Genomic DNA, 15266 nt, shown 5'->3' with positions numbered 1-15266 from the left:
CATCGACTCTAATATTTTGATATTACTGATGAAGATTCATCATTACACTAACATCACTAATATAAGCTTCCTTTCTATGTGTTACATCTCAGTCCTGGTTCGAGACAGTGGAACCCCTTCTTTATCCAGCACAGCAAGAGTTATCTGCAAAGTACTGGATGAAAATGACAATACTCCTAAATTTCTCCTTCCTGTCCCTGAGATTCAAATTCCTGAGAATCAAGAGCCTGCAATAGTGTACACCACACGAGCTGTAGATATAGATGCTGGCAATAATGGAACTTTACAATATCAAATAATTGGTAAGTATGGTCTTTATTCCGTATATTACTAATACCAAAAAAAGTTGTCAGAAAATAGTTAAACAGGAGTTTCAGGTTTTAAAATAATTCTGATCTCAGCCAGTCCAGCTAGATCTCAGCTAGTGCAATAGGGAGTCCTAAGACTCCCTTTAAACTGAAAAAACCTTCCACCTCCTCCATTGGCACACACTTCCAACCCAACCTCTCAGCCTAGCGATCAGATTTGGGAGTGTACAGAAGAGAGGAACAAAAATAATCTGGAGGGGTGAAAATAGGAAGAAAGATTAAAAGACCTAAATATAGCTTGCTGATGAAGAGAGGGCATGGAAAGTATCTGTAAGTGTATGAAGGATACAATCACCAAGGAGAAGGAGACATTTTTCTAGGGTATTATATATGGGATGAAATTTGTAATGTTGCAAAAGCTCTTTTGGGTGAGGATAGTGACCTAAGGGAAGAGATGAAAGCTCAAATTCTTGGGACATTTAAAACTAGACTGGACAAAGCACTACATGAATATACAGGAAGAAAAAATCCTGCACTGGCAGGGGATGAACTAGATCAACAGTTTTGAAAACTGAGCCCACTTTCAGGAAAATGAAACCAATTGCACCCCATTTCATCCCCACCATGGGTCATTAAAGGCCTGCCAATCTTAATGTTATACCCCTTATGGATGTCCCACATTTGGGAAATGCTAGATTCTTCTTCGAGTAGATGCAGCCGTGTATTCCACTTAGATGTGTGTGTGCCTAGTGCCTTGTGGTCATCTCCAGTCACTTGCCTAGCAGTGACTGGAGAAGGGCAGTGATCGTGCCTTGTGGTCTTAGCCCCTCCCCTGTCTATATGAGGCAGCGCCTCTCCAACCCCCATCAATTTCTTCTTACAGTCCACGGCTGGAGTTAGAGCTCTTTGTGGTCTTAACCTCACAACCTTTCACTATTTTAGTGTCTTGTTCTAGTTGTATATAGTACCCCTAGTGTTAGATTTAGTGTTAGTTGTATTTAGTTAAATACCCCTGTGATCCCATCACGGGGGTTTAAACATTGTCCGTCGTGTGGGGGAATGATCCCAATAACGATACCCCACACAAGGTATTTGCTGTGCTTGAGTGAGGCCTAAGTCAAGGAGTGGTGTTTGATCTGTCGATTGTTCACGAAACTGACTCAGGTGGATAGGGACCTTCGCCTGAAGCAGCACCTGTCCAAACAAGCCATGTGGCTGCTTTGCCATCGGATCAGAGGTAACCCTCGGGTTCTGAGAGTGCTGGCATTTCGTGCTCTGGAGCCAGCACTTCTCTGAATGGAGGAGCAGATCCCCGTGGAGAGCGCCGAGGAAAAGGTTACATAAGACTAACCAAGACCACTCCGGTTCTCCTGGGGACTCTTCTGCTCCCCCCAGGAACAGCGTGAACCGGCATGGGTGTCAGCATGTGGAATGTCTCTAACCACTCCCTGGAGTACCGTGTAGGGAGGTCAGAGACACTGTACCAGCAACTGCGGTTCTGACCCTGGGGCATCTGTTGAGTCCAATATCGACAAGGCATCAACTGTTTGCATGTTGGCAGTATATCAGGCAGATATGGACCACCTCTGCCTTACCATCCCAACCTCTCCTTTCATTCAGGACTTTGCCATAGCTACATCATTTACAGCCCTGTTGGCTGGATGGGCAGTTGAACTCTTGGGCTAATTGGTACCGCACACCGATAGTCCCCTTCCACAGTCTGTGGAAGCACGGCCAGTACCGGGCTTAAGCAAGGGACCTCCTTGGTATTGGAAAACTTCTTGGCACAGTTGCATTTGGCGTGGCAGATGTGACTGTGGTGGCTTTCAAAGCCCTCCACTTCAGCACCATCAGCTGCTTCACTATTGCTGCTGACTTCAGGGTCGATAACACTTCCAGTAGCAGCATACTTGGTGCCAGCAGTATGGCTTCCATCATCGGTACTGGATCCTGCCTTGTTTAGGGCAATGAATGAGTCAAACCAGTTAATCACTTCCTCAGGTATGTCTCCACCTTTATCCCCAGAAACTTGAGGCTCCTCGGCATTGAGGTTGGGATCTTCCTCCTCTTGCTTTCTATCGCTTGACTCATATCAGGGACCCTTTATGGAGCACTATGGGCACGAGGATTGGCACTTGTCTCACAGTCGGGACAGGGGCCCTTGGCCCAGTGGTACTGGCCATCATACCCTATCCTTATGCCTAGCATCCTCCGTGGAATCCGTGGGATGCTCCTTGGTTGGGGAGGTCACACTTCTCAGCTCACTCTAAGGAGAGATCACCAGGCAGATTGGTGGTGGCAACTGTGGACCCACAGCAGGATCAGGCACCAGTGAGCCTTCCCCGTGCAGCCTTCATGGAGCTACTCCTTCCAGCTCCCCCAATCCAGGAATGGGAGCCAGCATGGGCACAGTTAACCGACTCTTCTTCCTCCCCAGATGATTCAGCGGTGTCTGTCTCTTCCTCTCCTCCAACACCTGAAGATTTCAAGGACTCTCCAGACCTTTTGAAACATGTGGCTGCTTCCCTGGGCATTCAGGCAGAGTTATTGGATATCTTGCAGCTTTCTGCTCCTGGGAGAAGGAGCCCTTTCTATCAACCATAGGATCCTAAAGCCTTCTTTGAAGCACACCTGCTTCAGTACCGCCCACTGCAAAGCACATGGAGAAATGCTATTTTGTCCCAGTGTAGAGATTTGAGGGCTTTTACTCCCACCTGGCCCCACATTCCCTAGTCATAACTGCAGTGTATAGTAGAGTCTGGCCGGGCAGGTTTAAGTCCTCTCCTAAGGACAAGGACTTGAAAAGGATGGACAGGAAGATTTACATTTCCTCCTCCCTGCAAATGCGGATGACAAACCAGCAAGCATCATTGTCCAAGTACAGGTTTGTAAATTGTACAGCTAAGTCTAAGTCTGTGGACCAGCTGCCTGAAATTTCCAGAGAGAAAGTTTGGGTGTTTATCACCGAAAGCTGGTGAGTGGCCAAGACGTCATTGCAGTCCAGGCTGGACTTAGCAGATGCTTTGGCCAGACTTGTGGCCTCTGTGGTGACCATAAGAAGGGCATCCTGGCTGTAGAGTTTGGGCATCGCTCCCACCACGCAGAGGATTTGCTCTTCGATGGCAGGGTGTTATTTTCTGACAATATGGAAGGAACCCTCCCCTCCTTCAAAGATTCTAGGGCCACCCTATGGTTTGTACACACCACTATTGCAGAGACTCTGCTTTGGTGGCCAAAAGCAGCAACAATGCCATCTGCAACACACCTTTTGGGCAGCCTTTTTCTCCCCTGAGACAGTGGGATTACCCCAGAAAAGGGGCATAGATCCCAGAGGAGGAGACAGTCAGGTCCAGGGTTCGGCCAGTCAAAATGCTCTCCCCTGACACCCACCCCCCTCACCCAAGTGCCCATTTTGACTCCTTGATCCAGAACAGTGGTCTGGTCATCACTTCCTTTACCCCCATCTCCATTCAGGGAAAGGGTAGCTCACTGTTACGATGTTTGGGGCTTGATTACAACTGTCCTAAGCACCGTCAGTTTGGGCTTTGCCAATTCGATTCTCTCCACTCCTCCTCCTCACCGTCCCTTCCTGTCCCTTTTTGAGGTCCCACTCATGAGATACTGCTCATCAAACTGATCCGCTCTTTATTGGCCTTGGGAGCAGTGGAGGAATTTCCTCCAGAACACTGGGGTCAAGACATCTATTTCTGGTACCCAAATCCAAGAGAGATTTAAGGCCTATTCTTGAACTCCTCAACCTTAACAAATATATCAAATACAAGAAGTTCCATATGGTCATCTATCAGATGTCCTCCCCACGTTGACTCAGAATGACTAGTTTGCTGCTCTTGACCTTCAGGACTCTTACTTATATATGGCAGTTCTACTGAGCCACAGAAGACTTCTCCAGTTCATCATGGCAAATTGCCATTTTCAGTACACAGTTCCTTTTAGTCTGTCTTCTGATCTCCCTCCCTTCCCCCCACCCCCAAGTTGTTACCAAATGTATGGTCGGCATACCTCAGGAAGAAGGGAATCCATGTCTTCCCATATCTGGATGACGGGCTACTAAGCAGCAAGTCCAGAGAACAAGTCCTTGCTCACGTACGCATTACACCGTGCTTACTCGACCATCTGGGTATCACCAAAAAGTCAACATTGGTCCCAACTCAGAAAATTGAGTTCATTGGGGTCCTAATAGACTACATGAGTCTAAGAGCATTTTGTCGACCAACTGTTTCCAGACAATTCTCCGCTTTTGTCTCAGTCTGCAGTCTCAACCTTCCACAACAGTTCACATGTGCCTGAGGTTCTTAGGCCACATGTCTGTATGCACACAGGTGATTCAATTTTCAAGGTTGCACCTTTGTCCTCTTCAGATGTGGCTCAGGACTGTTTACTATCCAACCCTTCACCCCCTGGACAGGTTGGTCCGCCTCCCTCCTTTGATCCTGGACTCCTTGCGCAGGTGGACAGTTCACAGGAATGCATGTCAAGGCATTTCCTTCGCCTGGCCCTTACCAACCAGCACTATTGTCACCAACACCTCCTTGATAAGTTGGGGAGCACATCTGGGTAGAGTACAGCGCCGATATAACATTTGTATCCACATCCGATCTGCAAAAATGGTCCATGGATGCACATATCTGTGGATCTAAAATGTATATCCACAGATTGGCAGAGCTCTATATCTGGGGTCACTGAAGGTTCAGGCTCTGGGGTCAGAGCAGGAAGCTTCCCTGCATATCAGTATCGGAGCTTTGGGCCATCTACAATGCCTATCTTGCTTTCCTAGGCTGCATCAAGGATTCAGTAGTTCACATGCTTACAGACAGTATCACCACAATGTATTATGTGAACAGTCAAGGGGGAGCAGACACAAGGGTGCTCTCTCTGCCAAGAGGCGATCAGGCTGTGGCAGTTGTGCACTGAAGACTGTATCATTCCAATAGCCGATCACTTGCCCGGGGTCCAGACTCATCTCACAGACCATCTCAGCAGGAATTTTTCTCTTAATCACAAGTGGTGTCTGAAGCCAAGTGTCCTGCGAGTCATCTTTGTAACGTGGGGCATCCTGACGATTGACCTGTTCGCTATAAGGGAAGACTTGAAATGTCATCTGTCCTGCTCTTGAGAGGTTCTCCATCCAGGCTCTCTGATCAATTCCTTTCACCGTAACTGGCAATCAGCTCTCCTGTACACTTTTCCTCTGATCCCAATCATTCATCCTTAAGCTGAAAGTGGATTAGGCCAACGCCATCCTCGTTGCCCCGACATGGCTGAGGCAGTACTGGTTTTCCGACCTTCTTGCACTGTCAGTTCAGTCTCCCATATCCTTTCTCTGCTCACACAGAATCATGGTCACACTTTGTATCCCGTGCTCAGCTCCTTCCATCTTACAGCGTGACTGCTTCCTGGTTGAATGAGGAGGAAGAGCGATGTTTGGACTCCGTTCAATAGGTCCTGATCAATAGTAGATAACCCTCTACCAGGATGTCCTCTTCTGGAAAATGGAAGTGTCTTTCAATGTGATCATTGGCCCATGGAGTACAGCCCATGCTGGCAACTATCTAAAAGATGAACTGCAAGTTCAGTCATCAGGCCTTGTGCTTAGCTCGTTGAGGGTGCATCTAGTGGTGATCTCAGCTGTTTATCCACCGTTTGTGGAAGATCAGTGTTTTCCCGTGCCATGGTGGTGAGATTCTTGAATGAATCCTTTGTCTCCATCCACCGGTGGGACCATGGTCTTAGTGGACCTCCGTTCAAGCCTTTGGGATCGTGTCCCTCTCCTCTCTTGTCCCTCTCCTCAAAAACCTGCATTCCTTGTGGTGATAACATCTGCAAGGAGAGTGAGTTTCAGGCTTTGATGGCAGAGCCTCCTTACACACAGTTCTCCAAAGACAAAGTGATGTTGTGGCCACACCCAAAATTTGAGTCTAAAGTGGTCTCTCAATTTCATTTAAACCAGGTGATATATTTGTCTGAGGTTTTTCCTAAGCCGCATTCATCTCTGGAGGAGCAGTGTCTTCACACATTGGACATCAGACAATGTCCAGTCTTTTATTTGTACAGGACTATATCTCATCTGTTTGTGTCATATGCAGACTGTATGAAGGGGCAAGCAGTCTTCTCACAGACACTTTCTAAGTGGATAACTTCCTGCATCAAAACCCTATATGACACAGCTTCAACTACATCCTTTCTCTGGGTGCGAGTTCATTTTATGAGAGTGCAAGCTACTTCAATAGCATTCTTCAGTAACGTCTCAATATTGTATAATTGCAGGGCTGCCACGTGGTCGTTGATATGTACATTTATGAACTGTTATGCCATTATCATGGCATCCAAAGCAGATGCAGACTTTGGGAAGGCAGTCCTGCAGTCCTTGTTTAAGTAGACTCAGAAGCCCACCTCCTGTGGTTCTGCTTGTGAGTCACCTAAGTGGTATACATGACTACATATACTCAAAGAAGAAGAAAGAGGATGGTAACTGTGGTTCTTTGAGATGTGAAGCTAAGGTGTATTCCACGACTCATCCTCCATTCCCTCTGCATTGCAGACTAGTCTCTTGGCATTAGGTGTGAAAGAACTGAGTGAGGTCTGGGAGGCACCTCCTTATATAGCCATGGGAGATGCTATGGCCACAAGGCATGAGCACCACCCCTTTATGGGAACTGCTAGGCCAGTGTTTCTCAAACTGGGGTCGCCGCTTTTTTAGCGAAAGCCCCGGCAGGCCGGGCCGGTTTGTTTACCTGCCACGTCCGTAGGTCCGGCCGATCGCGGCTCCCACTGGCCGTGGATCGCTGCTGCAGGCCAATGGGGGCTGCTGGAAGTGGCGGCCAGTAAGTCCCTCAGCCCGCGCCACTTCCAGCAGCTCCCATTGGCCTGGAGCAGTGAACCGCGGCCAGTGGGAGCCGCGATCAGCTGGACCTGCGGATGGGGCAGGTAAACAAACCGGCCCGGCCCGCCACAGGCTTTCCCTACACAAGCGGCAACCCCAGTTTGAGAAACACTGTGCTAGGCAAAATTCTCTGGCTCCGGTGCTCTGGGCGCACACATACCTCAGTGGGATGCATGTCTGCATCACATCGCAAAGAACCACAGTGACTGTAAGTCACAGTTAATCTAAAACGAAACAAATGCCTTTTCAATCTTTTTATGATTTTCTCTTCAGCCTCCCATATAAGGGCACCCAACCCAATCCTCCTTTCTCTTTAAAAATAGGTATGGATAGATACCAAGTCCACCTTCCTGGTGATGAAAATTTCTTTAACCCACCAATGATAAAAACCTCCAACAGTCTTCCAAATTGCCAAACCATCCGCAAGTGCACCATGCCAAGAAACTCCAACACAGCCTCTGCCCAACTCTTAAAACCTTCCTGCACTACCCTCACCCCAAAAATGGCAAGACACTGTTTACTTTGATTTGGGGCCCTCCACGGTATTACAAAAATAAATTGATGGCAGCACTGATAACTGCTGATTATCCCTGCTTTACTCCCACTATGTAGAAAGGGCTATAGAGTCATCTTAGATTTTTATGCTTTTAATTTGAAAATTATCTTGATCTGTTGAAATATACTTATTCTGGTAACTTTAAAAAAACAACAACATTATAACTCTTTCTAAAATCCATTGCTCCAGATATTTAATAGTAGCTTTAAAAATGAAAAAAGTGGAAAAGACCTCATTACAGTTCACTTCTAAGAGACAGGTTTGTAGATGAAAGCAAGGGGCAAATAACCACATTTGTTGTCAGCAATGCTTTATGGGTTTCTGGAATTTGCAGCCAAGGTTGGGAAGAGTTCACTTTGTGCAGCAGTATAGTTGCACTAGATTTTATAAGGTGTGTTGATTTGGGAAAAAAGACATGCATCTGGCAAAATAGCTGTTCTGTAAAAGGATATGACATTCTGGATTTACTGTCACTGCCACCCACTGATTTAAATGAAGTGCAGGTTTTAATTTTTATAAAAGGAGGAAAATATGCCAAAGGCACATGAGTGCACCAGCTGTACTAGCAATAGGATCATGTTATTACAATTAACATAATGGTACTAGCAAAGGGTTTTTTCAAATTGGAATTGTTTGTGATAGTTTTATTTTTATTGTATTTTAAAGGTGGAAATATTGGAGAATACTTCACTCTAAATGATACTTCAGGAGAACTCTTGGCCACTCGTAGTTTAGACAGGGAGGATGCCAGCAACTTTACCCTCATTATTGAATGTCATGACCTGGGCAGCCCACCAAGAAGCTCCACAGCACAGCTACAGATTACAGTCCTGGATGAAAATGACAACAGCCCTATATTTGCAAAGAAGAACTATCAGACCTCTGTGAGAGAAGACATTGAGGAAGGATCAGTAGTTCTTGAGCTCTTTGCTTCAGATGAAGATGGTGGCCTGAATGGTGAGGTCATGTATTCGCTCATTGATGACACCTTTGGAGCATTTACTGTTAACAGTACAACTGGCGCTATAGTTACTACAAAAGCACTAGACCGGGAGACTAAATCTCAGTATGCATTTAGAGCTGTGGCAAGTGACTGTAGCATCCAAGGCCCAAGAAGTACTACAGTTAACATTATGGTGCACATCGATGATGCCAATGACAATAGTCCAGTTTTTCTACAGAACCCTTTCAAAGTATATGTGCCTCCTGAAACTTCTGTGAATCAGACAGTAGCCACTGTGAGAGCTGCGGACATGGATCTAGGGCCAAATGGTGCAGTGGTTTTTAATTTTGCAGTGCCTGGAACTATGTTTTGTATTGACATTAATACAGGAGAGATTTATCTTCAAGAGCCATTGCCTTCTGACGGTTTCAGTTCCCGCCTGCTGGTATTGGCTTCAGATCAAGGTGTCCCAGCTAGGACAGCCACAGCTCTATTGGCCATCTCCACAAGGGAACAAGAGGAGGTGATGTCATTCAGCCATAGTTTGTATGCAGTAACTGTGCCTGAAAACAGTGAAGCAGGTGGGTATCAGACTCTAACTTGTGGCCAAAGTCCTAACCTGTTGGGCACTATTGAGGATGAAGTGTGTAGGGAGCCTTTTTCAATAACATGCAGCATCAGGGTAAAATTGGAATTGGACTATATGCAAACAGTACGTTAAGGAAAAAAACCTTCTCCCTGCCCAGTGCACCATGGCCCAAAGGGGAGCATGATGTGCTGTCTCAGAGGCGTAGTGGGGTTTCTGGCCCCTGCACACATACAATAGAGTGCCACTCCTGTTAGGCAGGATGCTCCTTTTTCAAAGAGAAGAAAGGGATGCTGCACTGCATGTTCCTCCCTCACCCTGGACAACCCTTGAGCATCTCTGCTCTGTATCTGCAAAGTGGCTGTAATGATGGATGCACAATTTTTATCCTCTGCAGTTTTCCTTGCCAACGTGCATTTCCTTGGAATAAAGGCAGAATGTATCTGTCAGTCTGTGTGCTTGTGCAGATGTGTGTGTGTGTGAGTCCAAACAAGACTGATTACATAATATGTCACTAATAGTTCACTTAAATAAATGCAGTGAAAGCTCAGATAAGATGAGAAATCCACAAATGCGTGTTGTGATCTATGATTTTTGGCTTTAGTGAAATCCCTGGTGTATTGTAACTACATTCAGAGATTTTCAAACACTTTCCTCACAGTTTCAGACTTGCTAAAAGAATGTGTAGAAGTAGGCGGGGAATGCACAGAGGCTGTAATACATTCTTTGACTCAACAAGACATTGTGAAATTGGTAGACTTGTACAAGGGGCAAGCAGTAGATAGAACAGGGCCGCCCAGAGGATTCAGGGGACCTGGGACAAAGCAATTTCGGGGGCCCCATTCATAAAAAAAAAGTTGCAATACAATAGAATACTATATTCTCGTGGGGGCCCCTGTGGGTCCCGGGTCCTGGGGCAAATTGCCCCACTTGTCCCCCCCCCCCGGGCAGCCCTGAGGTAGAAGCCCACATTGTTAAATGCCCCGTATAGATAAAGGCCAGATTCACTGCAGTCTGTGCCACCATTGTTTCTTTTAGGCTGAAGTGGAATAAAGTCGTTGGGGGAAAAGTTTGGGTTAGTGCAGTGAAGTCACAATTTTGACCTGCTGGGAGCTGCTGTAAACTGATCAGAGTAGCCCATAAGACGTTTCACTGGGAGTGTACCTGCAGAGCATTGGACAAGAATTAATACTATCCCTGTCCCCATGGGGGAAACCCTGTCCCCTGTCGCACCATTGCTGCAGGAAGATGCGATTCTCATTTCCTGGAGTCTAGGGTTTTTTGGTTTTGTTTGTTTGTTTTTATCTGGCCCCACCTCCTCTTCCATGCTTTAATCTAACAGTTGTGAATTCAGCTGTGACATTTTAACTGACAGTCCCTAGAATTATACATTTAGGAGTAGTGGGAGCAAGGTGTTCTCAGTAGAGGGTCCTGGACTCTTGATTTTGCTCTTTCTTTGGCCCAGTAATAATAAATAAATAATAATAATAATAATAGCTCTTACCTAGCACTTTTCTTCAGTGGATATCAATGCCTGATGACCTTCAGGGTATGGTGCAGGAGCCTAGTTAGTCAGGTTTTTCCATACGGTTGTGGAAGAGTGCCTGTGGGGCATCTCAGTTTTTTGTGTTATTGTTGGTACTGCATTGTTTGTTTAACTTGTATACATTTAAAGAAAGAAAATCAAAATATCCTTTCAGCAATGGATAAGCTTTTGTGATTCTGCATGTGCCTAATTACAGATATAGTAATGGGACAGGTTAGGCAATCCAGCCTGAAATTATGGAAATCCCCCAAGGAATTGTGGTAAGAGAATACCATAGTCAGATGGCCACCCACTAAATATATTGGAAACATAAATAGCAGTAAATTGAAATTATTTTGATTAAAGGAAGTTTAAGGAAGCTTCAGGATAAATCAGAAGATTTCAGCCTGAAAGCTTACTGTGTATAGTAAGAAAACTATAGGGTATAGAAGAGCAAGTTCTTTTATGCATTCTTTTATGAGATGTTCCTATCAAGTAGTAGTTCTGTTTGTCTTCTAATTATTTTATGTGATTTCAATAAATACAAAAACATACTAATTTAATTTTATTTGTCAGAAAAAGTTATGACTATAATTAAACCCTCTAAAGAATTCGGTTTGCTAGCTACAGTTCTGATTCTGGAACCCTTACTCCATATGAATAATACTTACTCTCCCACCCAGTCCCATGGAAGTATATACATTATAAAATTCAATATTAATGTAATCGGGATTAACAAATAACATTTTGCCTAATACATTTTAGTTCCATTTTCAAGCACGCAGTGGCAAAACTTCACTGTAGTCAGACAAGAATCAAAGCATTATCAACAATGAAGACCAAAGCCTGATATCTTTGCTCATTTTTTATTCAGTAGTTACGCAGACAAACTCCTACTTAGGTAAGAACCTCAGGATTTCTTCAACTAAAACGTTTGGCCCCAAGTTTGGTGATCTTCATATTATTCCCCAAGTTTAGTTTTGCATCGTATTAAATATTGTATACACTGCATCGCAACAGGCACTTTTAGAAATCAACTAATAAATAAACAATCAAGTCAATGCTCTCTGTAAAGTGCAAAAAACCTTTTCATTATTCACCATGTCTGCCTCCAGTTGAATTATAGTTTGTATAGAGCCCTCTGGGTGTCAGATTCACCAATAAAACAGTCACTGCTGCTAGTTCTGCAGGATTCTTTTATTTATTTTAAATACATATAAGGTATCTGGGCTGGAAATTTATTTACCTCTCTTTTATTCTCTGTGCTCCATGAGCCTTTTCTTTATTATCCACCCAAGAAGTCTATCCTCCAACACAAAGGCAAGGGTCAGACAAGGGTCAAAGGAAAAAGGGGCATCCCTGGTTCCAATGTCTGGATTACAAAAGAGAGGAGAAAGGAAAGAAAATAATATGGGGACATATTCTTCTTTCATGGATAAACACAGGTCTCCCAAAGTGACTTGAACTGTAGCAGTGGATCAGTTCTGAGTTGTGCATGTGTGTCTCAAGCCAGAATATGACCCAGGGTTTTTATGTCTGTTTTGCCTCCCGTTCTTTAGAAAAGCACACATATTATACAAACTGTCACATTTTAGTGCATTTCAGGTACTTGGTTGTTTAATGCAGGTTGAGGTATTTTAACATAATGTTAGGATGCTTCTGATTTAACAGACAAAGCAAGGAAATTCTAAGTTAAGGCACTTGCTGCAACCTTGCTTTGCCCTGTTATGCTTGACTGGTTTGGCAATTTCAGACAGTGTTGGATATTGTGTCGTTTATTTGAGGCAGTACCTATGCACAATGGACAGAGTCAAGTAAGTTTAGGATTATAGCTCTTTGAGATAGAGACTGCTTTTTGCTGTACATCTAGTTTTACCTCATTAGGAACCTCATCAGTTTAAGATACCAAAAGGCACTATCCAAAGTGAAAATGAACTGTATGGAAACTGCAACATTTCATTATTTAAATACAAGCCATATTACTACCACAGTGTGGCCAAAAAGCATCAGAAACCAAAGAAATGCCATTTCTTTGCCCTCTATCAAAAAAGGTATCAACAGTCTTAACAGCATTTAAAAACAGGCTTTTGGGCTGGAAATTGGTAGACCCAGAGCAGGATTTTATTGACCCATTTATTATACCCTGAAAAACAAGGTATCAAATGGTAATACTGATGCAGCCGTTTTTTCTTGGGATTTTTTTTTTCTTGCTCCTTTCAAAAATCAGGCAGAGGATGTTGTGAGCACAGGACATAGGGACTTGACACTGGATATTTTCTTTTCCTTCAGTTAAGGATGCCATAAACAATGGTAAATGCTGGCTGCTGTATTGAATAAAAATTGTACAGTTGTGAAAATGGGACCAGCTGTCCCTGTGATCCAAAAAGGGGTCTATGTTTAATTTCTAGAAACAGTGCACTTCTCATTCTCACCTTTAGCCTTACACACATACAAATCATATTTGTATTTTCTTTTGTGATTGGTCCTACAAGTATCCTAAGTAGTGCAGAAAAGTTCATAAGCCACAATGTGCATATTTCCCACACAAGTGTTTTTGGTTATGTTGCCATGCTTAAGAACAAATGACTAACCAGTTAACATAACATTTCCTGAGTTTAAAAAAAAACAGTAATAAGTTATAAGCGTGTGATTTTTTTAATTAAAGGTAAATTATACTACTGTGATGACACAGTCCCACTCAAAATCTAGGACATTTTATATTAACAGCATGCCTCCTGTAATGTAGTAAAATAATGTACGCTTATAATGCCATTTGGAAGAGGTCAAGTTACACAGTAACCTGATTCCATGACAGTTGGTTAAAATCAATTGTCGTGAGCTAAATGGCTTCATAACTGGCTTGAAAAGAACAACCATTTGGAAATCTTAATGTTTTTTGAATTTTGTCTCAGTTTATGTTAAGCATGATGCTTCTGATCAGGATAATATATTCCGTTTCACATTTATTTTCTCCTCCTATTGCAAACAGCATTTTTATTTCATGCCTTTTCAGTGCTGTGTCAGATCAGTACTGTTTTTGTTGAATTTAAGATTATTCATGAACAATAGATTGCCCCTACTTGCTTCGATGCTAACACCATACTGCATATCTCTGTGCACCCTGTTATGGCAATACAAGCTATTGTGAGTTGTATTCGGATTGTGTCTACTTAAGATTGATTGATGTATTCATTTAGAATTAAGGTGTCCACCATAACAAAACTCTGGGTTACTGTACATAAGTAAACGAAAAATAATCCCTTCCCATTGCTCAGAGATATCAGTCATGTTTAACACCCACATAAAAGCCCCTCTTCACCCACCCCTGCCCCAAAGAGTTTGTGAAAGGATGATGGTAAAATGACCAAAGATGGAGAAACTTGAGTAGGAAGAACCTATACCAAGCCTTGAATACAGCCAGAGATAAATTCCTGTAGACAGCCTCAGGGAGGGAGTTCCATAAATAGTGTCTCTGAAATAAGAAGGTCTAGCCCTCAAGCCAGTGAAGGTGTGCAGAGAGCAAGGATCAGGGATTGTTGACCGTTAGGGTATGCTGCAAACTCCATCATTTTGCCCAGGCAGCAGAAGATTTTGGGGCGCAACAAGGGTGTTAGTTGATGGGGCAATGGAGGTTGGTGGGGAAGTTCCTGTCTATTAAGTTGTGATGTGGGTGGAGTTTTGTTGAGCAGTTGTTGCTGGTTTTGTTTTTGTTGTGTGCTATTTTAAATAATGTTAGAAACACCCAGAGTGGCGGATGGGCACCTTTGCATGCATTGTTATTAATCACAGTAAATCTATAAGTAATAAAGTAAGATAAGATCTTGCAAAGTTGACTCTATTAAAAACTATTATTGCTTCTTTAGGCACCTCACTTTTGACTGTAGAAGCTTATGATCATAATTTACTGGGAAAAGGCATAAAATACAGGATATTCAGTGACGATGAAGATATTTTCTCAATACACCCCATCACAGGTAAATTAATTCATTTAATTTGTTTGAAAGGCACATTTAAGACTTTTGATATTTGAATAAACATTAAATTATATACAAAGTGTTTCCACATTGGGATTGCTTTTATACCAAAACATTCTCATTAGTTGATGTTAGTTTAAATCAAAACCCAGTAGAAGTGGGTGATAGGCAGTTAAGTGTAACAAACACCTGTTGCCACAAGAACCATTTTTATATGTCATAGATATACACATGCCTTTTATCTACAGTTAATTTAGAATACAGGGCCTCCTCTTATCCTGGGGTAAATCATTAGTAATGTCATTGATAGCAGTGGAGTTACACACTTGTAAAACTCTTGTGAGAGGAAAATCATGCCCAAGAGTATTCCTCTTTAAAACTCTTCTGTTCTTCAAGTAGATGCAGCCATGTATTTCACTGAGGGTATGTCTACACTACGAAATTAGGTCGAATTTATAGAAGCCGGTTTTATA

At 43.4% G+C, this 15266-nt stretch overlaps 1 protein-coding gene across 1 annotated transcript in view; it reads left to right on the top strand.

Annotated features, from left to right (window-relative positions):
• The window catches only part of DCHS2 (dachsous cadherin-related 2), a 251894-nt gene that overhangs the window by 209247 nt on the left and 27381 nt on the right, over positions 1–15266 (top strand). Inside the window, exons 12-14 of the mRNA XM_065405322.1 lie at positions 93–302; positions 8432–9289; positions 14683–14793. Coding sequence (XP_065261394.1) covers positions 93–302; positions 8432–9289; positions 14683–14793 — 1179 coding nt within the window. The remainder of the gene's footprint in view (positions 1–92; positions 303–8431; positions 9290–14682; positions 14794–15266) is intronic.

The sequence above is a fragment of the Emys orbicularis genome, chromosome 5, assembly GCF_028017835.1.
Source record: "Emys orbicularis isolate rEmyOrb1 chromosome 5, rEmyOrb1.hap1, whole genome shotgun sequence".
Classification (NCBI taxonomy): domain Eukaryota; kingdom Metazoa; phylum Chordata; order Testudines; family Emydidae; genus Emys; species Emys orbicularis.
The sequence above is the reverse complement of the archived record's forward strand: the minus strand, read 5'-3'. Positions and strand labels throughout refer to the sequence as shown.